Genomic DNA, 24733 nt, shown 5'->3' with positions numbered 1-24733 from the left:
TGACGTTAACTATAATTTCCCCATTGTGGGACCAATAAAGTATCATTCACTCATAAAAATGAAGTGGAGGCTTCAAAATGCAACATTTACAAACTAAAGGTGTTTACACAAAGGTTGCATCTGTCCTTTATGTACAGGGAATGGCCCCTTAATTACCTGAGCAGGTGAGATCCAGAACAGAGTCAAGCAGACGTGGCTCTACACAGTCCCTCAGTGCAGATCCAGACTGAAGACACAAAGGGTGAACAAACCATGTAAATCTGTATGAGGACAGATTTGTTCGTCTGTAAGAAACCACAGAGCCACAGTCCAGATATTCACAGTAAACAGCTGCTCTCTTCAGGGTCTCGTCATAGACACTGACCGGTCTCCACTCTCCTGCATGTTTCATCTCCAGTGTTCCATCACAGCGGCTGGCTCCTTCCACCAACCTAACAGGTTCTGAGCAGAAAGCAGAGAGTCATCAGTAACAGAATAAAGTGAGTTTGAACCAAATCAAAGCTGCAGCTCCTCTTCTACCTGAGCAGGTGAGTCCAACAGCTTTGCCAGGTGAGCACCTGCTTCTAGCTGAGCCTGAGCTTCTACAGTCCAGGAGAGCAGACTCATGGCCTCCACACTGGAACTCTCTGCTCCACATCGGAGCCTCCACTTCTCCATAGAGCGCCCCCTGGAGGACCGAAGGAGGCCCACAGCCAAGCTCCCTACAGACCACCTCTGCATCCTGCTGGTCAAAGTCAGCTTCACACACTGAGGACCAGCTCTGGTTAGACTTCACCTCCAGTCTGCCTGAACACAGACTGGAACCATTCAGCAGCCTGACAGAGTCTGGAGAGATCAGAGAAGATCACACAGAGAGATCAGAGAAGATCACACAGAGAGATCAGAGAAGATCACACAGAGAGATCAGAGAAGATCACACAGAGAGATCAGAGAAGATCACACAGAGAGATCAGAGAAGATCACACAGAGAGATCAGAGAAGATCACACAGAGAGATCAGAGACAGGAGACACACAAGAAGAAGATGGCAGCAATCAACTATTCAGTGCTTTAAGCTCAAATTCCAACCTGAGATCATTCATACTCATTAGTGACAGGGCCAATAATAGCCTACTGTGTCTGTGTAGGCTGGTAGAAATAGTAGGTATTTAACTTGTAATGCAGTAACACTGAGGATAGGGAACCTGAGAAATAGCACTAAGGCAGCCTCAACCAACACCTTATGTTTGAGGAGAAACATCCTGTTTCAGAGTGATGCTGAAAAGTGAATTCATGCATTTATTACTTCTAGGCTGACAGTGTTAATTTTTTTTGACGAAATACTTTCGTCATAGTTTTCATTAACGAACCTTTTTTTCATGACGATAACGAGACGATAACTAAACAAAAACTACCTAAAATAATAAAAACGATAACGAAATTAATTGACACGTTCGTCAATGAATGAAAACGAGAGGAAAATGCTTGACGGGGACGGCATCCAATCAGAACTGACTGAATTTTTTGACAGGGCGGGACAAGTTAGGAAACCATCCAATCAAACACAGAGTTGAACAAATTTGCTCTAAACCCGGGAAGGTGATTGGTTGTTACTTCCAATAGAACTAAGTTATGTAAACAATGTCAGCAGGGAGAAAGAGAAGAGCCGATGTATGGACACATTTGTCCTTGTGACAAACAAAACGATGTGTAAACCATGTGGGGCGACTATCTCGGGTAAAAACATGTCAAATCTTAAACGACATCTGCAAACCAGTCACCCAGATCTCCATGCAAAGGTCAGCATTTTAATGTCATGCAGGGTAAAGTGTTTTTCCCAGTTTAACGTTTATGTTTAGAGAAAATCTCCACACCGCGGTGGATTAGCCTTTCCTAATCTTAGTCCTGAACACTGCCCTGTACCTTTCAGAGCGTCCTGCTGTAAAACGCTCGTATTATCTCAGTGAGGTGGTGTTAATGATCAGGTGTGTGGGAAGCAGGTGAAACGCTAAAGTTAATATTATTAATAATATTCCATAACTTTTAATAAATGTTTAATTTTGTGTAAGTGTGCATAATGACTAATTCAAGGGAACTGAAGAAAAAGCATTTACATTTACACCCTTTATATTTTAGTCGACTAAATCGACTGTAGATTTAGTCGACTATATTCTTACGATAAGTCGTCCACAAAAACTATTCAGATGACTAAATTATGACTAAAACTAAATTTTCTGTCAAAATTAACACTTTAGGCTGGACTATTGTAGTTCATTATTATCAGGCTGTCCTAAAAGCTTTCTGAAAAGCCTTCAGCTGATCCAAAATGCTGCAGCTAGAGTACTGACAGGGACTAGAAAGAGAGAGCATATTTCTCCCATATTGGCTTCTCTTCATTGGCTCCCTGTTAAATCTAGAATAGAATTTAAAATTCTTCTCCTCACCTACAAGGTCCTGAATAATCAGGCCCCATCTTATCTCAAAGACCTCATAGTACCATATCACCCCAACAGAGCACTTCTCTCTCAGACTGCTGGCTTACTTGTGGTTCCTAGGATACTTAAGAGTAGAATGGGAGGCAGAGCCTTCAGCTTTCAGGCGCCTCTTCTGTGGAACCAGCTTCCAGCTTGGATTCAGGAGACAGACACCCTCTCTATTTTTAAGATTAGGCTTAAAACTTTCCTTTATGATCAAGCTTATAGTTAGGGCTGGATTAGGTGTGTCATGATCAGTGACGCGTTGCTTAGTAATGCGTTACTCTAATCTGACTACTTTTTCTCAGTAAGGAGCAGTGGTGGATCTAGGATTTTTCTGAGTAAGGGGCCATCAAGGGGCCACAGTATTCATAGAGGGGCCAAGTATTTGTGGTAGATGTGGTGATATACGGACCAATAAAAATTAAAGCCATTACATTAAAGTTACAGTCAATCTTATCACCATGAGGTGTAAGTATTCAGTGAACTTATATGCTGTTTCACTAAATAACAATATCAGAAGTTTCATACATTACAGCATTAACTGTTGTTGTTCTCCCTAAATGATTTCTGACCTGATGAAAAGGGGCTGGAGGTGTCCTGCTCTTGACCAGCCTCTGGTCTGCTGTGTCCTGCTGCTCTCTCCCTCCTCTCACCCTGCTCATCTTCAGCTGCCAGACTCACTCTGCTCAAAAACTGCTGAATTCCCGCCTGAGACTGACCCTTTCTTTTCATATTCTTCTCTATCACTGCCAAACATTATAGTTAATGTTAACACACAAATGCAAATTACAAAGAAGTACATGAATTAGTAAAATGCTAACATTCATGTCCAAACACAAGTAGGGCCTCAGTTAACATTACTCTTAACTAACTTTGCTTCTTACTTTAATGTTTATCAGACTTGCGCTGTGACAGCTGTGAATAAAAAGGGATTTATGACTTATCATTACCAACAAACTCCTCAAACTGGTATCGGTTAAAAAAAACTTTCTCCGCGAGATCGTTCAAATCTTCTTTTTCTTCTGTAAGTTTTATTCACGCTGGACATTCCTATTTGGCTCATTAGCGCTACTGGTGTTTCAGCATGGAATTGCATCCACCTCTAATTTGATCCTTGTTCTCGGACAAAGGACAGATGAGTGACAGGACAGGGGCACTTCAGGGGGCCAATCAGATTTGAGATGGGGGCAGTGCCCCTGTGGCCCCGCCCCTAGAACCGCCCCTGGTAATGAGTAGTCTAACGTGTTACTATTTGCATTCCAGTAATCAGATTAAAGTTATTTATCCAAGTCAGTGTGCGTTACTGTTTTTGTCATTTTCCTCAGTACAAAGATATATTTTTGCTTTCGTCTTGCGTCTCGGGGAGTGACGTCTGGCAGATGTGACAGTTAAGTCCTGTTTTCAGCATGAGGACAACAACAGCACAGAGACACAAATGTAACAATGGAGGGAGGAGAGAGATGCGCGTTTTCTAGCTGAAACACAGGCACTATTGTGAGTCTGTGTCTGCTAGATAGCACTTTGTCACAGCACAGAGTGCACAGACAAAGTGCTATCTAGCTTCAAAAACACTACGTCAAATATGAGGAAACATCTGGAGTCATAACGCAGTCAAACTTACAGAGCGAGTCTCAACAGGTGGTGAAGCAGAGCTGCAGCTAATGCAGGAGCCCCCCAGCACCCAAACAACAAAAGCTGGACTTCAGTACAAACCAGTAAGTGGTGGGGGGGCTGAAGACGTTGTGTAGCCCTCTACTACAGTCTGCAGTAGAGGCTGGTGTTGTGCCAAAAAGCAATTTTCAGTATTTGCCAAAAAATCATTCATTGTGTTTAAACGTCTGTAAATGACTTGTTGACCTATAATCTGTGAAGCAGATATCAAACATATCTCATGAATGATATCAGGTCACTGTGAGTGAGAAACAGCATTTCTATCACAAGGTAGAAGCTGCACTCAGTTTTTGTCAAAGTGACTTTTATATATTCGTTTTATATTGAAAATGTCTTTTTAAACAGAAATCTGGCTCAGAAAGCTGCAGAAATCACAACAAATATAACATCACAGTTATATAAAGATATTTGAAGTGACCAAAAAGCTCTGGATTGATTATAATGTAGGTACAATAACACAGACTCCTAAAGATTGTTGAAAAACAGGTTATTTCTGCATTTTATATATAAGCCCTCCATAAATCATGCTGACTGCACTCTGTTTACCAATATAAGCAAAGACATTACACATAATAACACACTGAAACATCAGGATCACTTTATGACAGACGATCACTTTTTGGCACAAGACCGGCTGCTGCTGAAAGTAACTAATAAAGTAACTTGTAATCTACCTTAGTTACTTCTAAAATTAAGTAATCAGTAAAGTAACTAAGTTACTTTTTAAAGGAGTAATCAGTAATCAGTAGTCGGACTACTTTTTCAAGGTAACTATACCATCACCGGTCAGGGTCCTGGGGCGTGTGCCCAGCATTTTGTGTTCTAGTTCCTTTTGGTTCTGTTATCGTAGTTCCTGTTTTTTTAATTATTGTTTACATATTGATTTCTGGTTCCCAAGTGCCTTGTGCTTCAAGTCTGTGTGGTTATCCAGTTCGTGTTATTTCCTGTTTTATTTTGGTAGTATCTGGTTTCTTGTGCAGTGTGTTCAGTTTTGCTTCCCCCAGTCTCTTTAGTTTGAGTCTGTCCACCTGTTCTCTCCAGCTGTCTCCTGTTGTCCCATGTCAGTCCCTGTGTGTGTGTGTGTGTGTGTGTGTGTGTGTGTGTGTGTGTGTGTGTGTGTGTGTGTGTGTGTGTGTGTGTGTGTGTGTGTGTGTGTGTGCAATAAAGTTGAGTTTTTTTGTGTTTAAGTTTGTCTCTGGAGTCTGCCTTTGGGGGTCCTACTCTTCCTGCCACAGCAGTTCATGACAAGGTGACCCTGAACCCTTAGTTATGCTGCTGTAGGCCTAGGCTGCTTCTTCATTTACTTCTTTTCACTCTGTTTATACCCCACTCTGCAGTTAATCAATAGTTATTATTAATCTCTGTCTCTCTTCCACAGTGTGTCTTTTGTCCTGTCTCTCTCCCCTCAGCCCTAACCAGTCACAGCAGATGACTGCCCTTCCCTGAGCCTGGTTCTGCTGGAGGTTTCTTCCTCTTAAAAAGAACTGAGACTGTTTTTGCTATCCAAGATGGCGCTGGTGAGGTCAGCAGCCGTCGTACCTGCTCCTACGCTTTCTTTGTATATATTAGGTTTAGCTCTAATTTTGGACTTTATAATTCCGCCTGCTCTGTGTCATATCACGTATGACAGACAGACTCTTTTTAATATCAGAATACAGCACTCTGGCTGTATTCTGACACCTTTTTCTCCCGACCCGACTTGGCCTCGGGAGATCCAGCGTTTCCAGTGGGCCAGCTCAAACAAAGGACCCAGGTCACGGACAAGGCCCCGAGGGAAAAGAGCCGGCGTAAGAGAGAGGCTGAGGCGCAGAGCGCACCAAACGCCACTGCCGAGCATCCTGTTGGCTAATGTCCAGTCACTGGATAACAAGCTGGACGAACTCAGGGCCAGGATACAGTTTCAGAGGGACATAAGGGACTGCAACATCATCTGTCTCACGGAGACATGGCTGACTCCACTCATACCGGACCACGCCGTACAGCCGTCGGAGTTCTTCAGTGTTCATCGCACGGACAGAACGAGTGAGTCTGGAAAATCAAGAGGAGGAGGTGTGTGCCTAATGATTAATAACAACTGGTGTGACAGTAGGAATGTTGTCCTTCTGAAACAATCATGTTCACCTAACCTGGAGCTCCTAACCCTGAAATGCCGCCCCCACTACCTGCCCCGCGAGTTTACTTCGGTCATCTTCAGCGCCGTCTATATTCCACCTCAGGCGGACACAAACACTGCACTATCCGAGCTACATGAGGCTATTTCCACCTATCAGGCTAACCAGCGTGATGCGGCTCTCATCGTAGCCGGGGACTTTAACAGTGCAAACTTGAAAAAGCTGATACCGGAGTTGATTCAACACATCGACTGCCCCACCAGAGGAGAGAGGACCCTAGACCACTGCTATTCTCCATTCAAAGATGGCTACAAAGCAAAGCCTCTTCCGCCTTTTGGGAAGTCTGACCACACCTCTGTGCTTCTCATGCCGAAATACAAACAACGGCTCAGGCAGGAACCCCCTGCTGTGAGAGAAGTGACACGGTGGTCTGATCAAACAGAGGCCGCACTGCAGGGTGCGTTGGATTCAACCAACTGGGACATGTTTCGCAGCAGCGCGGGCGGAGACATCGAGGAGTTTACGGAAACTGTTGTGGGATTTATTGGGAAAGTTGTTGAAGACACTTCACTTAGGAGGACCATCAGGACTTTTCCCAACCAGAAGCCGTGGGTGGATAAATCTGTCCGCGACGCCCTGAGGTCCCGCACCGTTGCCTACAACTCCGGCCTCGCCTCTGGGAACATGGAGGACTACAAGGTTGCATCATACAACGTCCGCAGAGCGGTGAAAGAGGCAAAACATCGCTACGGCCGCAGACTGGAACAGCAACTACAACAGTCTGACCCCAGGGGACTGTGGCAGGGACTACGCACCATCACGGACTACAAAGCACCACACACACACCCGGTGAGTGCCGACGCTTCTCTGGCTGATGAACTCAACATCTTCTTTGCGCGCTTTGAGTCGGGAAGCCGACAGCCCGCTGCGCTCCCGGCCGGAGGGGCGGAGACACTCACTGTGACGGAGCGCGACGTGAGGAGGGCGTTTAGACGTGTAAACACCAGGAAAGCGGCTGGACCAGACGGTATTAGCGGACGTGTCCTTAAGACCTGCGCTGACCAGCTGGCACCTGTGTTTACACTGATATTCAACCTCTCACTGAAACTGTGTGTGATTCCCACCTGCTTTAAAAAGTCCATCATAGTCCCTGTCCCAAAGAAACCACACCCCAGCAGCCCCAATGACTTCAGGCCCATAGCGCTCACCTCTGTGGTGATGAAGTGTTTTGAAAGACTCATCAAGACATTCATCACCTCCTCACTGCCCACCACCCTCGACCCACTACAGTTTGCATACCGGCCAGACAGATCCACAGATGACGCCATATCCTTCCTCCTCCACAAGACCCTTTCACACATAGACACTGGTAAGGGGAACTATGTGAGAGTGCTGTTTGTAGATTACAGCTCAGCATTCAACACCATAGTTCCCTCCAGGCTGGTCTCTAAGCTGCTGGACCTGGGCCTGGGCCCATCCCTGTGCAGGTGGGTTCACAGCTTCCTGACCAGCAGACCACAGGTGGTACGAGTGGGTCACCTCACCTCATCCTCCCTCACCCTCAACACTGGATCCCCCCAAGGCTGTGTGCTCAGCCCTCTGCTGTACTCGCAGTCATGGGTGTACAGTGAGTACAGCAGAGGGCTGTGTGCTCAGCCCTCTGCTGTACTCACTGTACACCCATGACTGCGAGGCCACGTCAGAGTCCAACGTCATCATCAAGTTTGCTGACGACACTGCTGTTGTGGGACTAATCTCTCACAATGAGGAGACAGCCTACAGGAGAGAGGTCTCCCGCCTGGAGAACTGGTGCCAGGAGAACCACCTCCTGCTCAACGTCAGCAAAACAAAGGAACTGATCGTGGACTTCAGCAGGAAGCAGCAGAGGGACTACCATCCACTTGTCATCAGTGGTGCTGAGGTGGAAAGAGTGGACACTTTCAAATACCTGGGAGTGACCATCTCACAGGACCTGTCCTGGACTCATCACATAAACATCACTGTGAAGAAGGCCAGACAGCGTCTCTACCTCCTCAGGCGGCTGAGAGACTTCAAGCTCCCACTCAAGGTGCTCAGGAACTTTTAAACCTGCACCATCGAGAGCATCATGCGTGGGAGCATCACCACCTGGATGGGAAACTGCACCAAGCAGGACTTCATGGCCCTAAAAAGGGTGGTTCGTTCAGCTGAACGGACCATCAGAACCACCCTCCCCAACCTGCAGGACATTTACACCAAGCAGTGCAGGCTGAGGGCCATGAAGATCCTAAAACAGCCCAGCCACCCCGGACACTCTCTCTTCTCCCTGCTCCCATCAGGCCGGCGTTACCGCTGCCTGAGGGCTAAGACTGAAAGGTTGAAGAAGAGTTTTTACCCACAAGCCATCCGTCTGCTCAACTCTGAGCCCTAACTGGACCATTATTGCACAATATAAATATTATAATTTAAAAAGTGTGTATAGTGTATAGTATATAGAGTATAGTGTATAGTGTGAATTACTTTTTTTTTTATTTTTATTCTTCTTATTTATATGTGTGTGTATATATGGTTGCAGGTACAAAATACATTTCACTGTGCATTGTACTGTGTATAACTGTGCATGTGACAAATAAACACTATCTTATCTTATCTCTATCTTATCTAAAGAGCTCATGCAGCATCTTCACATAAACAGATACATCTTTATAACAGGAATTAGCTGAAGTATTTTTTTAATTAGTCTTTCTAACCCCATGTATGCCACATCTTCTTACCTGAACAGGTAAGATGCAGGAAATTGTAAAAGATTCCTGATGTTACACACTCCCTCAGATCAGATCTAGACTGAGCACAGTTGTTACTGAGCTTCCACGAAGGTTTGTAACTGGAGTAATGTCTCTTTTGTACAGAGGTCACAGAACCACAGTCCAGATATTCACAGTAAACAGCTGCTCTCTTCAGCGTCTCGTCATAGTAATCGACTTGTCTCCACTCTCCTACATGTTTCATCTCCAGTATTCCATCGCAGCGATTGGCTCCTCCCACCAACCTGATAACCTCAGGATCTGAACAGAAAGCAGAGAGTCATCAGTAAGAGAACAAAGTGAGTTTGAAGCAAATCAAAGCTGCAGCTCCTCTTCTACCTGAGCAGGTGAGTCCAACAGCTTTGCCAGGTGAGCAGCTGCTTCTAGCTGAGCCTGAGCTTCTACAGTCCAGGAGAGCAGACTCATGGCTTCCACACTGGAACTCTCTGCTCCACACCGGAGCCTCCACTTCTCCATAGAGCGCCCCCTGGAGGACCGAAGGAGGCCCACAGCCAAGCTCCCTACAGACCACCTCTGCATCCTGCTGGTCAAAGTCAGCTTCACACACTGAGGACCAGCTCTGGTCAGACTTCACCTCCAGTCTGCCTGAACACAGACTGGAACCATTCAGCAGCCTGACAGAGTCTGGAGAGATCAGAGAAGATCACACAGAGAGATCAGAGAAGATCACACAGAGAGATCAGAGAAGATCACACAGAGAGATCAGAGAAGATCACACAGAGAGATCAGAGAAGCTCACACAGAGAGATCAGAGAAGATCACACAGAGAGATCAGAGAAGATCACACAGAGAGATCAGAGACAGCAGACACACAAGAAGAACATGGCAGCAAATGAAAATGCACTGATTGAAATCTGAGACTGTTCAAGCTGGTCATTGGTGAGGATGGTATCATCCTGCTGTATCTGGGTGGGCTGGTAGAAATAGCAGCAGAGTAACTTGTGCAATAAGAGGCTCAGAGTTTAGGGAAGCAGAGCAACAACCCAAATGATTCCAGTTTCCTTCATCACCAAAACAAACATCATTGTCCAGCAGTAAAGACTTCCAGTTATCTTATGTTCACTCCAGAGCAGGGACTGAGGAGAGGGGTTAAGGAATACAGGCTCACCCTTCTGATACGTATCGAGCCCTCAGCTGCATGAATTATTTGAATTCGGTGGATTAAAATGCCTGAGTTTCTTTCCTTGTGGCTACATCATGGGCTTCCTCAGAGAAGCAGTTGTTACCCTGTATTCCATCTGTGCACAGCACTGACTGGGCCGAGGTCATTCAAACGACACAGAACATGGAGATTTTACTAAGTTAGTGGACTGACTGTAAGAATGAAAGTACAGCTGCCAAATAGCCCCACCAAGGAGGAGCCTCCTTCCTGTTGTTGAGTTGTACACAAACACTGATGGAGAATTTCATCATATAATATTAGTCAGTGTAGTGACACAGAGACCTGCAGTCTGTGGTTCATGTTAAGATAAATCTCATTAACAGAATTCAGTATTTCACAGTATAGTATATGTATATGTAGTATAGAACAGGTTCTGTATACTGATGTGTTGTTTCATAGTAGCTATGATACAATGCATGTTTTAGATACATTCAGTTATGTACAGGGTGTACCCCACCTCCTGCCCAATAAGAGCTTGAAAGGGCTCCAGGTTCTCACCCTGAATTAGATAATAGTTATGAAGATGGATGGATGATTGAAAGACTAAAACTGAAAACATTTAAAACATTTTAAATGCATTATATCTACTCAGTGAGTTTTTTCTCTTTCCTAATATCCAGCTATATATTTTAATTTCAAAAAAGTAAAATATTTTCCTACTTTCAGTTTGGTTTTAGTAAACTGTGGTAGCCTTGATCCATACTTGGTAGCTCATTTAGGCTCCAGGATGTAATTTATAGAGTTTTGGCCAGTTTAAAGAAAAGATGATTTCAAGTAGGTGATTCTTTGATTAGTATCAAGAGAACGTGGGCAGGTTGGAAGATTTTAACGTATCAACCTTCTTCAGCTGAAGGACACAGGAAAGCTGGGAAGTGTGTTCAGCCAGTTCTTGTGCCACGAACTTTATTATGATCATGTTGACTGCAGATTCTGACATGTAGAAATCTTTGATCAAAACATTTAACAGTTACTTAATAGTGTTTAACAGTGTTGTGTACACCAAGCTGCTCCTTATACTAGTGTCAGGTACACAACCTGAAAGGACAAAAGGCTGTTAGACCTCACCAACATGCCTGCCACTAATTGTGCAGACAATGGGTGAAGTAAATGGCTGATCTGCTCCACCTCAAGGTGGTCAAGCCTGCTTTATACTTGACTGGCCCCTGAGTGGTCAGAGTAGGATGACATAAAGAAAAGAGATCTTATCTGGGGCAAGGTCGCAGGGGCATCAGCCTAAGCAGAGAAACCCAGGCTTCCCTCTCCTCAGCCACCTCCACTAGTTTACCTGGAAGGATCCCAAGGCATTCCCAGGGACTGTTCAAGCTGGGTCCTATTCCAGGAAGCATGTTCAACAAACTGAGTTTAAAATCATAGTCTGAGTTGATCAACTCTGAGATCAGCAACTCTTAACCACCACTCTGATCAGCTGTTCCATAACAGCTGATCAGAGTTTGGTCAATCAACTATGAGTATGATCACCCTGAGTTAGCTCATACATGAGTAAGGAAAGAAAGCCATCATCAATGCAGTGCCAACACCTGGATTCACCATGGCAACAGGTAAATAAAGGGTGGAGCCTCCATTTTAATCCGATGATGGAGGATCGCACGTGTCAGTGTGGAGCATGACGAGTCACTTTAATCAGCCTGACCCACTCTGACATCATCATAGACAGAATAAAAGTTTGTTATCAAATATATCATTTATTTTATAATGTCTGCTGTCATCATTTACACAACTTGAATCTCCATCAGATGAAGCTGAATCCTAATTTCACATTTGATTTATGAAATCTAATAATTCAGCCTGACGGACAAACTGCAGGAGACAGAAAGTGAAGATAAAACTGTGGAGAAACAGTTCAGACTGAGTTTACTGACCGACCTGTGTGTTAGAGACAGCAGCAGACCCTGGAGGGGGCTGACCTCAGGTCAGTTTATTTAATAAAAACTGTTTTTGCTGCAATTTAAGACTGTTCAGTTTAAGACAGTTCAGCTTATGACAGTTCAGTTTAAGACCATTTAACAGTTTAAATAAGTATTCAGTAAAAATGTAATCTATTGATGGAATATCAACCTCATTTTATTCTTAATTTTAAAAATGAGAATTTCATTATTTCTGCCATTACTGAATAAGAATGAGATTTAGAGAAAAACTGCTTTAATGTTTTTAAAAATTTTTCAACCTCATACGGTGCCCCCTACTGGGCAAAGTATGAAATGTTTTTTTCCTCACATGTCCTATTGTTTTTCTGTTGTTTCCTTCTTATCAGCGGTAGTGCTGTAAAACGGCTGCATGGCTGCAGACACCTGTCTCCCAGGACTGTTTGTCTTCTCTTGGACGGGTGTTCTGAAACAGCAACTTTCATTGTATACTTGTGTACAATGACAATAAAGTTTAATCTAATCTAATCTAATTTAATATTTCCCTAATCTGATTTCAGATCAGCTTCACTGATAGATGACGGCTCTCTGACAGCCACAGCCGAGATGTTTCCCTGAGTCACTGTTAAAGGTCAGAGGTCAGTCACAGTTTCATGTTCTCAGAAATGTCTCAGCTTTATAGGTTTTAAATATTTCAGTTTGGGAGGATGAGACATTTTAATTAAAGAATGCAGATCGTGTCAGGAAAATGAATCCATTATGAACGGATCCAAACTGGATGAGCTGGGAAATGACTGGAGCCTGAACTGGATCTGGACCTTATCCAGTCTGAACCCCTGATCCTGATCTTGTCACGGTGAGGGGCTGTGTGCGGAGGGAGAGGACCCAAGTGCAGGACATACGCAGACGTAAACTAAAACTTGTTTATTTCCAGGAACTCAAATATTACAAAAACTGAGTGCGAGGCAGAGCTACAGGAGCTGACTGAGAGCTGGGGAGAGCGGAGGCTGGAGCTACAGCTGACTGGGATAGAGGGAGAGCCACAGAGGCTGACTGAGTCCCTGCTGCTGCAGCTAACGCTGAAAACTGATACAAAGGCTTGGACCTAGCTGCCCCCACCCGAGGAACAGGAACGGGTGCAGGGGAAGCTGGAGCTAAGGGAGCAGGGCGAGCAGAGGGAGCTGGAGCTAAGGGAGCAGGGCGAGCAGAGGGAGCTGAAGGCTCCGATGCAGGGTGAGCAGGGCGAGCAGAGGGAGCTGAAGGCTCCGATGCAGGGTGAGCAGGGCGAGCAGAGGGAGCTGAAGGCTCTGAGGCGGCTGATGCAGGAGCTGAAGGCTCTGATGCAAGGTGAGCGGAGGGAGCTGGAGCTAAGGGAGCTGGGGCTAGGTGAGCGGAGGGAGCTGGGGCTAGGTGAGCGGAGGGAGCTGGGGCTGAGGGAGCAGAGGGAGCAGAGGATGCTGGATCTAAGGGAGCTGGAGCAGGAACTAAAGCTAAGGGAGCTGAAACAGAAGAGGGTGAGAAACCAGGGAGGATTATTTCCACAACAAAGTCCTTTATTAATGCCGGTAGGAAATCCAAAAACCTTGGGTGAGCGGACACCAGTCTGTGAACAATATGCTTCACTGCTTCCCGAGCCCCTTCATCGGGCAGCTTGAACCATTGTGCACAGAGCACCGATACAGAGTCAATGAATTCCTGTTGAAAATCCTCTGGTCTGTAAATAATCCCGGATGAGGTGCTATTATCAGAGAGATCCGTATGTGTGGCACTCACAAATTGTCCGGTGATTTCACACACAGGGGCGGAGGCTGTGGTGACAGCAGTGGTCAGTGGCTGCGCGGTGGTACCAGGCTGAGGCTGTGCAGAAATTCCAGAGGCAGCAGCTGGTGGCTGCTTCTGTCTCCACCGTGAGCTGCGCTTCCGTCCGCCCGAATGAAGCAGAAGCGTAGTGGCGGCAGGCTCCTCTTCCCCATCCCACATCCGAGCCAGGAAAGCGGCGGGAGAAGAGTAGGCTGATGGCGATACGGCAGCTGTCGTGAACGGCAGCTGCAGTGGGGAAGCTTGGGCTGGAGGCGAAGGCGAGATGCGGCGACGCCGAGGCTTCTTCCTCCAGCCGGGTCCTCCCAGGGCCAGGCGAGTGCCCACGTACCGTGAATCGCATTCAGAAGCGAGCCACGGCTCACACACGTCGGGCTCGAAAAAGTGGTAGTCCGCTGGGTCCATGGTGGTTGCGTCGTTCTGTCACGGTGAGGGGCTGTGTGCGGAGGGAGAGGACCCAAGTGCAGGACATACGCAGACGTAAACTAAAACTTGTTTATTTCCAGGAACTCAAATATTACAAAACACCAAAACTCGAAATCTCCACCAGGGCAAAACAAAAGCCTGGGAGAAAGTCAAAACCCAAAACACACAGCTAGGACAGGAACACTGGGGATAACAATGACGACGACGCAACAACTAACAAAGGCAGACTAAGGGGTTAAATACACACAGGGGAATTAGGGCAAGTGGAAACAACAGGGGATGACAGGTGAACCAAATGAGACTAATGACAAAGGGGAAGCAAAACTAAACACAAAGCACAAGGAACACAAGACTGTCAAAATAAAACAGGAACTGACCTAACCAAAAACATGCTGACTTAACAGACTGACAAAGGGAGTGAGAACATGACCAACTAAACCAGACCTGGGACAAAGGAGAGACACTAAGAAACACAGAACTAAACCAAAGGGAACCTAAATACAAGAGGGTCATGACTTACACACACACGGGGGTATAGGGAAAACAGAACATGAGAAACCAAAACAGAAAACAAAGAAACTAAGATTCAAATACTAAACTAACCAAAACTAGAAATAGAACAGAACTTCACAATTAGAAACCAAAACACGGTGCCACCGGCCCAGGACCATGACAGATTTGTTTGGATCCTCCTGCTGTGCAGATGGACTCAGACACAGTTTGCTTATAGAGCCTCTGATCACAGATTTAGGAGATTTTCAGTGAAAATATGCTGAGATTCATACTCTGAATTTCAGACAGCAGAACTTTCAAAATGTTGATTTCAGTCACTTTAAATCCATTTAGTTCAGTTTGAAGTCTTCAGATCATTTCAGCCTCATCTTCACTCAAACATTCCCATCATCTCCAGGATCAGACATTTTCCATCAGTGAGCTTTTCCAACACGACCAATGATCGATCATTATCATTGATCAGTGTGTTCTGTGTCAGCAGCTTCATCCAGATCAGTGTGATGTAACAGTGATGCTGCAGTAACTACAGTAAATGTTTCAGAGGAACTGACTGACAGTCTGACAGCTGCAGCTGCCTCATTATAAATGCGTGACATCATCGCTGTCTCCGTCCTTACAGCCTGTTGACGAGTGAACAACTGTAAAAGCTTCATGTTACAAAAATAACAAACTAACGACTAACTGGGATTTCAGAGCTTGTAGAAACATAAACGTCTGCAGATGAATTCGCTCCTCTGACGCTCTGACAGCCACTTTATGAAGGAGGAAATGAATGGGAGTGTCAGACAGGTGGTTCAGGTGCAGCAGGAGGGGCGGAGTCAGAGAGAGTTTGTTAAACCTGCCAGGTGAGGGTCAGAGAGTCTGTTACCATGGTGACTGACTCAGAGTTGGGGTTAGCTCTCCTCCTGAACAGTTTCCTTATTTTAGGGTTACAAACCCGGAGTTGTAGCTAAACCTGCTTCCTGGAATAGAACCTAGGTCTCATCTCCAGAGTCCTTCCTGACACACAGCAGCTCATTACACAACGTGTTCAGCCAGTTCTTGTACCATGAACTTTACTATGAATGTGTTGACTGCAGATTCTGACATGTAGAAATCTTTGACAAAAACATTGTACTCTGCTTAACAGTGATGTGTACACCAGGCTGCTCATTATACTAGTGTGAGGTTCACAACCTGAAAGGACAACAGGCTGTTAGAACATGTTATTGATGCAATATTTAGACCTTGTGATTTCAGACAGCCACACATCAGGAATATTGACCTGATGTTATATTTTTTTTCAAATGTACTCAAGTTATTCTTTTAGTCATTTCTTGTCTAACATGAATTGTTTAATTTCACACTACTTTTAACTGAAGTTATTTTTCTTTAGTAGTTTTCACCTTGATCAACTTGTGATGATTATATGTATGATGTCACTGATAATGGGCTTACCTGAACAGTTAAGCATTGTGACAAAACGTGATTCCTTTGATGTTACACACTCCTTTAGAGAAGATCGACTCTGAACACACTCAGCTGTGATTTCCCATACAGGTCTGAGTGGAGACTCAAAACTTTCTTCTGTGAAAACAGCTGAGCCACAATCCAGATGTGCACAGAAAACAGCTGCTGTCTTCAACCTCCAGTCAGAGACTTTCACTGGTCTCCACTCTCCCAGATGTTTCAGCTCAAGTTTACCTGTACAATGACTGGCTCCTCCCACCAACCTGACATGATCAACCTCTAAATAGGAAGCAGAGAGTCATCAGTGAAATATGGAAGCTTTTTTCTGAATATTTGTTTTGTTCAGTGGCAGAAACAAGCTTCCAAAGTAAAATAATACAGGATCTGAGCAGAAAGCAGAGAGTCATCAGTAACAGAATAAAGTTTGAACCAAATCAAAGCTGTAGCTCCTCTTCTACCTGAGCAGGTGAGTCCAACAGCTTTGCCAGGTGAGCAGCTGCTTCTAGCTGAGCCTGAGCTTCTACAGTCCAGGAGAGCAGACTCATGGCCTCCACACTGGAACTCTCTGCTCCACACCGGAGCCTCCACTTCTCCATACAGCGCCCCCTGGAGGACCGAAGGAGGCCCACAGCCAAGCTCCCTACAGACCACGTCTGCATCCTGCTGGTCAAAGTCAGCTTCACACACTGAGGACCAGCTCTGGTTAGACTTCACCTCCAGTCTGCCTGAACACAGACTGGAACCATTCAGCAGCCTGACAGAGTCTGGAGAGATCAGAGAAGATCACACAGAGAGATCAGAGAAGATCACACAGAGAGATCAGAGAAGATCACACAGAGAGATCAGAGAAGATCACACAGAGAGATCAGAGAAGATCATCATCTACAGATTTCTTTATTCTGTTCCTTCTGCTCAGCTACTACAGAATCTGTGCTTTTAGCCCAAACAACTTCAACAGTTGGCTTCAACGTATTTCTGAGAATAAAATCCAGAGTTTTATCCAGAATAAAACTCTGTTTAGAAAATGCCAAAGATATAACCATGTTCATTTAAATAGCTGCTCAGGCTGAAGGAGAAACTGCTGATCAGAGCAGATGAAAGTTGTGGCTAGTAGGTCATTGATGCCTGTCACCATGGCAACTAAAGGAGCTGCTGCTGGAAACCATCAGCTAAGAAAGCTGGTGTATGTGTCAACCTGGAGCATTAATATCAAACATGATGGCACAGATTATGTAACTAATGGACTCACCTGAACAGGTGAGATCCAGGATTCTAGAAGAATAATCTGATGTTGCACACTCCATCAGAGCAGATCCAGACTGAACACAGTCTGGTTTAATCTTCCACACAGATCTGGGTCGCTGCCTTCTCTGTCTGAAACTAACAGCAGAGCCACAATCCAGATGTTCACAGACAACAGCTGCTGCCTTCAGGGTCCAGTCAGAGAAGTCCACTGGTCTCCATTCTTTCAGATGTTTCACCTCCAGTGTTCCTGCACAGCGACTGGCTCCTCCCACCAGCCTGACATCATCAAACTCTGAACAGAAAGCAGAGAGTCATCAGTAAAGAAATGAATTTACAAAGATTAAAGTCAGACTTTCCCGCTGATGCAGAGTCTTTATTTTTCTCGGAGGTCTCTGTTTACCTGCTGAATTGTGTTTCCCTTCAGCTCGGACTCCTGAAGAGAAAATCAAGGAAACCATCAGCATGAAGCAGGACTTTGATCGAAGCTCAGCCCAAGACAATTCAATTCAATTTTATTTTATTTATACAGCGCCAAATCACAACAAACAGTTGCCTCAATGTGCTTTTTTATTGTGGGTAAAGACCCTACAATAATACAGTTAAAACCCAACAGTCAAAACGACGCCCTATGAGGAAGCATTTGGTGACTGTGGGAAGGAAAAACTCCCTTTTAACAGGAAGAACCAGGCTCAGGGAGGGGCAGTCATCTGGTGTGACCAGTTGGGGCTGAGGGGAGAGAGACAGGACAAAAGACATGCTGTGGAAGAGAGCCAGAAACAGAGTGAAATTTAAACAGAGTAAATAAGGTGAAGGAAAATAAACAGTGCATCAATTAGCTTTTCAGCATCACTCTGAGAAAGGATGTTTCTAATTTTAGAAATATTGCACAAATGGAAAAAAGCGGTCCTACATATTTGTTTAATATGTGCATTGAAGGACAAATCCTGGTCAAAAATGACTGGTTACTGGAGGCCAAAGTAATGCCATCCAGAGTAAGTATCTGGTTTGACACCATGTTTCTAAGATTTGTGGAGCCGAGTACAAGAATTTCAGTTTTATCTGAATTTAGAAGCAGGAAATTAGAGGTCATCCAGACCTTAATGTCTTTAAGACATTCCTGCAGTTTAACTAATTGATGTGTGTCATCTGGCTTCATGGATACATAAAGCTGAGTATCATCTGCATAACAATGAAAACTGATGCAGTGCTTTCTAATAATACTGCCTAAGGGAAGCATGTATAATGTAAATAAAATTGGTCCTAGCACAGAACCCTGTGGAACTCCATAATTAACCTTAGTGTGTGAAGAAGACTCCCCATTTACATAAACAAATTGGAGTCTATTAGATAAATATGATTCAAACCACTGCAGTGCAATATCTTTAATACCTATAGTATGCTCTAATCTCTGTAATAAAATGTTATGGTCAACAGTATCAAAGCTGCACTGAGGTCCAACAGGACAAGAACAGAGATGAGTCCACTGTCAGAGGCTGTGAGATTATTACAAGAGTACAACAAAATATGTGTGAATGTATCTTGTTAAATAAATGTTTTAAAATTCTTTCTTCATCTACATGAGCCTGATATTCCTCTACTTTATGATATCTATGAACCCATCAACCCCACGTGCAACTGCATTATTTTTATTTCAGAATGCACTTACAACTGATGGAGGATCTGAAAACATGTGGCTAATTTACTATAAACAATAGTTTATGTGCAACAAAATGAAAATTAAACATCAGGCTGTAGGTTTAAATCAAACACAGGACTGCTGATATGGGATGTTGTGGGGTAGTATTGGCCTGATGGGGGGAGAAGTGGTGTTGTTGGTCTGGTGGCTGAGATTACATAATAGGGGATGTTACAACAGGTGGACTACTGTTGGTGTTGATAGGGTTTGGGTGGGGGTAGTTGTGGGATTTTGCATTGTTTAGAGTCCATTTTTGCTTAATCTGTGAACTTTATCGGGTCAAACTTGTAAAGTGTGCATAAATGAACCTGCAGCATTAATGTTTTCAGAGTGCTGAAGGGTTTGGTTTTTGCATACATAAACACCACAACCATGTCTGTGTGGTGCTGTTAATTTCATCTCATAGTAATGCAATTCAATACAATGATTTTACTGATAAAAACATCGTCTGGTACCTAATCCTAACTGTTATTCACCATTTCATAGTAGATGTGAGAGGTGCAGCGCTGGTTTGGGTAAAACTTTGAGCATCCTTTCAAGTGTGCTGTTAGAATATAGTTGAAGCTTTTCTCTCTCTTATACAGCTGCTTTAAACTAAAACCACAATAGGAGTGATATACAAAAACTGTGGAGATAAACAAAATACTCTGTGTGTCTACACAACCAGTAGTCCTGTGTGCCCAACTTGGAATTTGTGAAATGGATGCTTTGATAATCTACAGATATATTATGAACATATCTATGCAAACAAAACATCTAAAGTTTTCATGGATCAACCAGCAGATAAATAGATGGGTAATTATCTTTAAGAATAATGTTGATAACAGCAGTGCTGAAGTACAAAGATGCTTTAACACCTTTAGGGTTATGTGTAGTGTTGTATATGTGTGGACTTTTTTTTCCTTTTAAGCTCAATGACCCATCTGTAACACATGACAGAAATGCAAAAATATATATAAATACATTATGTTTTGGTCTTTGTGGCATGGATCATAACTACATGAACCATCGATTGTCTGATCAATACTTTGACACATGATAGTGTGCAGATGTATAAACTGCAGCTGTACTGCATTACAACTTTTATTTTAAAAACATTTTGTTGCAGGCTTTGAGCAACAACAACAACAAACAGCGATATGCTACTATGAAAAATACTTAAGTCCACTATAGTGAAATCCTGGTGCCCGGGGTCGCCCGTTTCCCGGTTGGGCCCCTCCCTGCGTTGGGGGGTCTGTGCCCCCTTGGGCGCACCGCCAAGTGGGGTGGACTGGCCTGCGTCGAGATGTCTGGCCATCATTCCGGGATTCTGGGGTGCCTGCACATCCTTTGGGGTGGTGGGGCACTCAGGTGAGGGAGCAGTAGTTTCCCACAGGGGGCTGGTTGGTCCCAGACTCAGGACCACTGTGTGTGTGATATTTGTTGTCTTTTGTATGTGTGTGGGGGGGTGAGTTTTTGTGTTGTGCTTATCTGTGGTGTGGACTGTGAGTGCCTTGGGCATGGTGGTGCCCTGGGGTTGTGGCCACTTCAGGCCCTGGACCTGCCTTCCCTGCACTGTGGTCGGGTGTAGGGAACTGGGGTGTTTAGTGAGCCAGTAGTTTGCTGGCTCTCTTCTTCCGGGGGTAGTTCTCTACCCTTCAGTCATACATATCCTGGCCCTTCCCCTCCTCCCACTCAGTCAAACATTACATCACACACACATAGGGTCTTGGGCGAGGGGAGCTTGTGCTGCAGTGAGTAGGGCCACTTCTTTGGCTCTGCTCGCTATGTTGCATGATGTCCCACTCCGCCTTTCTTTTGTTTTAGCCTATCATGTCTGGCAGATCTTGCAAACAGAACTGTGATCTGAATGCGTTGTTGTGCCAAACATATTTGCTATTTCAAGGTGAGCTCTATAGGTTCTCTATAGGCTTCTCTTGTTGGTGTGAGACCCTTTATTTTATTTGAGTTATTTTTAGCATACTGTGTGACAAATTTTGCCAGAGCTGACAGGCTTAGGAAAAAGAAAAGAAGAAAAGAAAAAGGGAGAGAGAAAGAGAGAGGGGAAAAAAGAGAATAGAGAGAGAGAAAAAAATAGGAAAGAGCACAGGTAAATAAACTAAATAATTAGTCACTTGTTAAACATAAAAGATACTGACAATACTTGCAAAATTAAAAATTGTGTGGGGAAAACAAAAATTGCTTGGTTACACAAACCAACCATTTTGTCTTATGATTACGTGAGTGTCCGTGTCTGTGTCATGAAATGTACTTACCAATGAGGGCAGAACGCCGCAGCTCTGCCCATCAGAAGCTAGAGGCAGACAAAGACAGCCCCAGGAAGCCCAGGCCACCAGCAGCCCATCAAGACCTACGAAGACCCGCGGCCACTCATTCCAAAGACAACTGTACACCCACCCCAGCAGACGGGGGAGGGAGGTGTCAGACGGAGTCCCTCCATTCAAGGAGCAAGGGCACCAGAGAATCCGAGGCAACGAGAAGCCAGCCCCCCCCAGCGGCCAGCTCCTTGCACGGGCCGGCAGCAGGGCCCCAGGGCCCCGGTACCCGAGGACCGCCTGAGCCCCCACAGAGCCCCCCCACGCCAAAGAAGCCAATGCAGACCTGCGCCGCAGCCCCCAGGGGAGCAGGCCACCACCCACGTCAGAATATCCAGCCCCACCCAGGAACCCGGAGGTACCCACACTCCAGGGGTGCAGGGGGGAGGAGGCAACCAGAAAGGAGTGGCCAGGAGGCAAGGCACAGGCCCAGACCCAGGTCCAGCCAAACATACAACCACACGCACACCTGCAAGCACACCCATGTACACATTTATGCACAAATACACATACATTCACATACACACTCACCCACACACATATAGACATAGATACACCGTACGTACACATCCACTCACCCACCCATGCTCACGAAGACTGTGACAAATACAAAGACACACATTCATCCATAGCAACCCACCCTCTAGAGATGGGGTGAGCGGAAACCACTCCAGGGCCAACAGTGACCTCAAGACGCCGCCAGCCCGGTCCCCAAGGAACCACTCGACCCCCACCCCGGGCGAGGTGTAAGAAATCGGGGTGTGAGATGACCCACCCCCCCTCCCCTCACCCAACTTGTAAGTGTATGTGTTTATGTTTGTGAATGAATGAGGTGTATAGGGTGCAGTTAAAACTGAGGGGACAGTTGTGCCACAAGCACCAACTGCTGGTCGTCAGTGCTCACCCACACTGCCCCCCCAAAACCCTCCATGTCTAAAGCGCAAATAAAATTTGGGGACAGGCAGTAATGAGGATCTGAATGGGGCCACCTCAGCGGCCCCATCTCATCAACCTCTGAGTAACATGCCTGCCCCAAAGGTCCTGTGTGTATCGAGTAGTATGTGTGTATGTGTTGTGAGTTATAATGATCATAGTGCAGTTAAAAAGGAGAGGCAAGTGGCCACGCGGCTCTGCACGTGGCCTCTCCACCCTACACCCTACGTGTGTGTGTGTGTGTGTGTGTGTGTGTGTGTGTGTGTGGGGGGGGGGGGGGGGGGGGGGGGGGGGGGGGGGGTATGACCAGGAAGGAAAAAAAAAAAAAACCCAACCTGGAAGAAGAGAGCCAGCTGTCCACTGGCTCAACAGGCACCCTGACCTCCCACACCCCAGCACAGGGCAGGGGGGGGTGAGCCCGGGGCCGTGGTGACAGCATCCCAGAGCACTGCAGCACCTGAGACTGGCGCTGCCGCCCCCATCGCAGAGGGTAGCCCGCTCACACTAGACGCCCATTCACTCGACAATAGACACAAACAAGCGACAGGACATACTGGCCTGAGTTGGAAATACGGTGCCCTGTCCCCACTAACCACCCCACCCCACTCCGCCTTTTTAATTACATCATATAGCTCACGTCACAGTACACATAGGGCCTTGGGGGGCAGGTGTGTCACACAGTCGTTAGTGAGTGGAGCTGCTGAGGTGGCCCCACTTGTCTGTTCACTGCTGCCTGCTCCTCAATTTTATTTACATATTAGACATTGAGGGCCTTGGGGGGTGGTGTGGATGGGCACTTTTGCTCGTGCTCATTACATCTGTCCCTCCAATTTTAATAGCACTGTAGCTTTCACACAGCCATACATATTCTTCCCACAACATACACTCACATACACCCAACACATCACTCCAAACACGTTGAGTGGAAGGAGGGGGAGCACGGGTCGTCCACACCCCAGTTTCATGCACCCTGCCTGGGGTAGGGACTGGCTAATGGTTTGGGACTGGGTTGGCTGCTTCCTTGGGGTGCCGCTGGCTCTGTGCTGGTACCCACTCACCCACACTTGGTGTCCATGTGAGTTCTGTGTGTGTGAGCATGAATGTGTGATGGTCATATATGTGAGTATGAGTATATGACGTGTGTGTTTGTGCAGTGGCGGTACTAGCCTGTTTGGCGCCCTGGGCGAGCATCCCCACCGGCGCCCCCAACCCCCCATAGCGATCGCCGCAGCAGCGCCTACCGCACTACTCCACTTGGGGGGTAATGAGCACCTTCTGTGTGGTGCATGTAGCTTTCTGCCATGGTCTGACAGACAGGTTTTAACAGAAGGTCTCCCCACCATCACAGGCACATTCAGAATTTCTTTTAAATTTTATTTGAAAAAATATGGAAGAAACTGAAATATTACACAGCTTCTGTTTACCTTCATCTTTGCTTGTTTTTCCTCTTCTTCTTTTCTCTTTTTCCTAAACTGTGCACCTGATGGCTTTGACCTTTTTCTTTCCATCTGCCGTAATTCGCACTGAAGCTGAATAGGTTATAACCACTGCCATCCCCAGGGTTGTCAGATCTGACTGACAGTTGCCAGCCCAACACAACAAAACCTCCATTGAAACTCATGTTAATAGCACCAGGTGTGATATATATTTAACTAGAAGCACTCAGAGAGCGCAAACCTCCGTCAAGGCCATAGGGTCACTGATGCTGTAATACGTGTATCTAAATACTGTGAAATAATCTTTCATCTTTCCCAGACAACAATAACCCCCTATCCCGCAATAGCGTGTTACCTCGACCAGATCGCGGCTCCTAACCGTAGTAGGGAGACCTCTGGTTTCTACTTCGCTTGGCTCGTGGCTGGTAACTAACTTGCTCATCCATGTGGGTCAGCTTCAGCAAGGTGGAGAAATGCAGCAAGTCGAAGGATTTTAGCAACAGAACTTTTATTCCTTTTTCCGCCGCCACCGAACACACTTTTCCCCTCGCGCTCGTCTCCCGCGCTAGCCCGCATACAAACACACGGGGCAGAGAAAAGTGGGTGGTATCTCTCAGCCTAATAAGGCTACATTCTTAAAGGGGAAGGCTCTGCCTGTATCCCGCAATACTGAAGAATCCTGAAAAAAAATTCCTGGATCAAGATCGTGATTCGGATCACTGCCAAAATTTAATCACGTCTCCCTCTTGTCATTTCCAACCACTCTACAAAATTTCAAAATTCTGTTCATAACTTTTGGAGAATCCTGCTGACAAA

At 45.6% G+C, this 24733-nt stretch overlaps 1 protein-coding gene across 1 annotated transcript in view; it reads right to left on the bottom strand.

Moving 5' to 3' along the window:
• LOC115776282 (scavenger receptor cysteine-rich type 1 protein M160-like) overlaps nt 1-18001 on the bottom strand; it is an 81432-nt gene extending 63431 nt beyond the window's left edge. The window contains exons 1-8 of the mRNA XM_030723898.1: nt 17938-18001; nt 17542-17829; nt 16751-17056; nt 16281-16571; nt 9360-9665; nt 8991-9281; nt 520-825; nt 157-441 (exon numbers count right to left, since the gene is read on the bottom strand). Coding sequence (XP_030579758.1) covers nt 157-441; nt 520-825; nt 8991-9281; nt 9360-9665; nt 16281-16571; nt 16751-17056; nt 17542-17829; nt 17938-18001 — 2137 coding nt within the window. The remainder of the gene's footprint in view (nt 1-156; nt 442-519; nt 826-8990; nt 9282-9359; nt 9666-16280; nt 16572-16750; nt 17057-17541; nt 17830-17937) is intronic.
• Nucleotides 18002-24733: the final 6732 nt, after the last annotated feature.

Source organism: Archocentrus centrarchus, unplaced genomic scaffold (assembly GCF_007364275.1).
Source record: "Archocentrus centrarchus isolate MPI-CPG fArcCen1 unplaced genomic scaffold, fArcCen1 scaffold_30_ctg1, whole genome shotgun sequence".
Taxonomy (NCBI): domain Eukaryota; kingdom Metazoa; phylum Chordata; class Actinopteri; order Cichliformes; family Cichlidae; genus Archocentrus; species Archocentrus centrarchus.
This window is presented reverse-complemented; position numbering and strand designations above follow the sequence as displayed.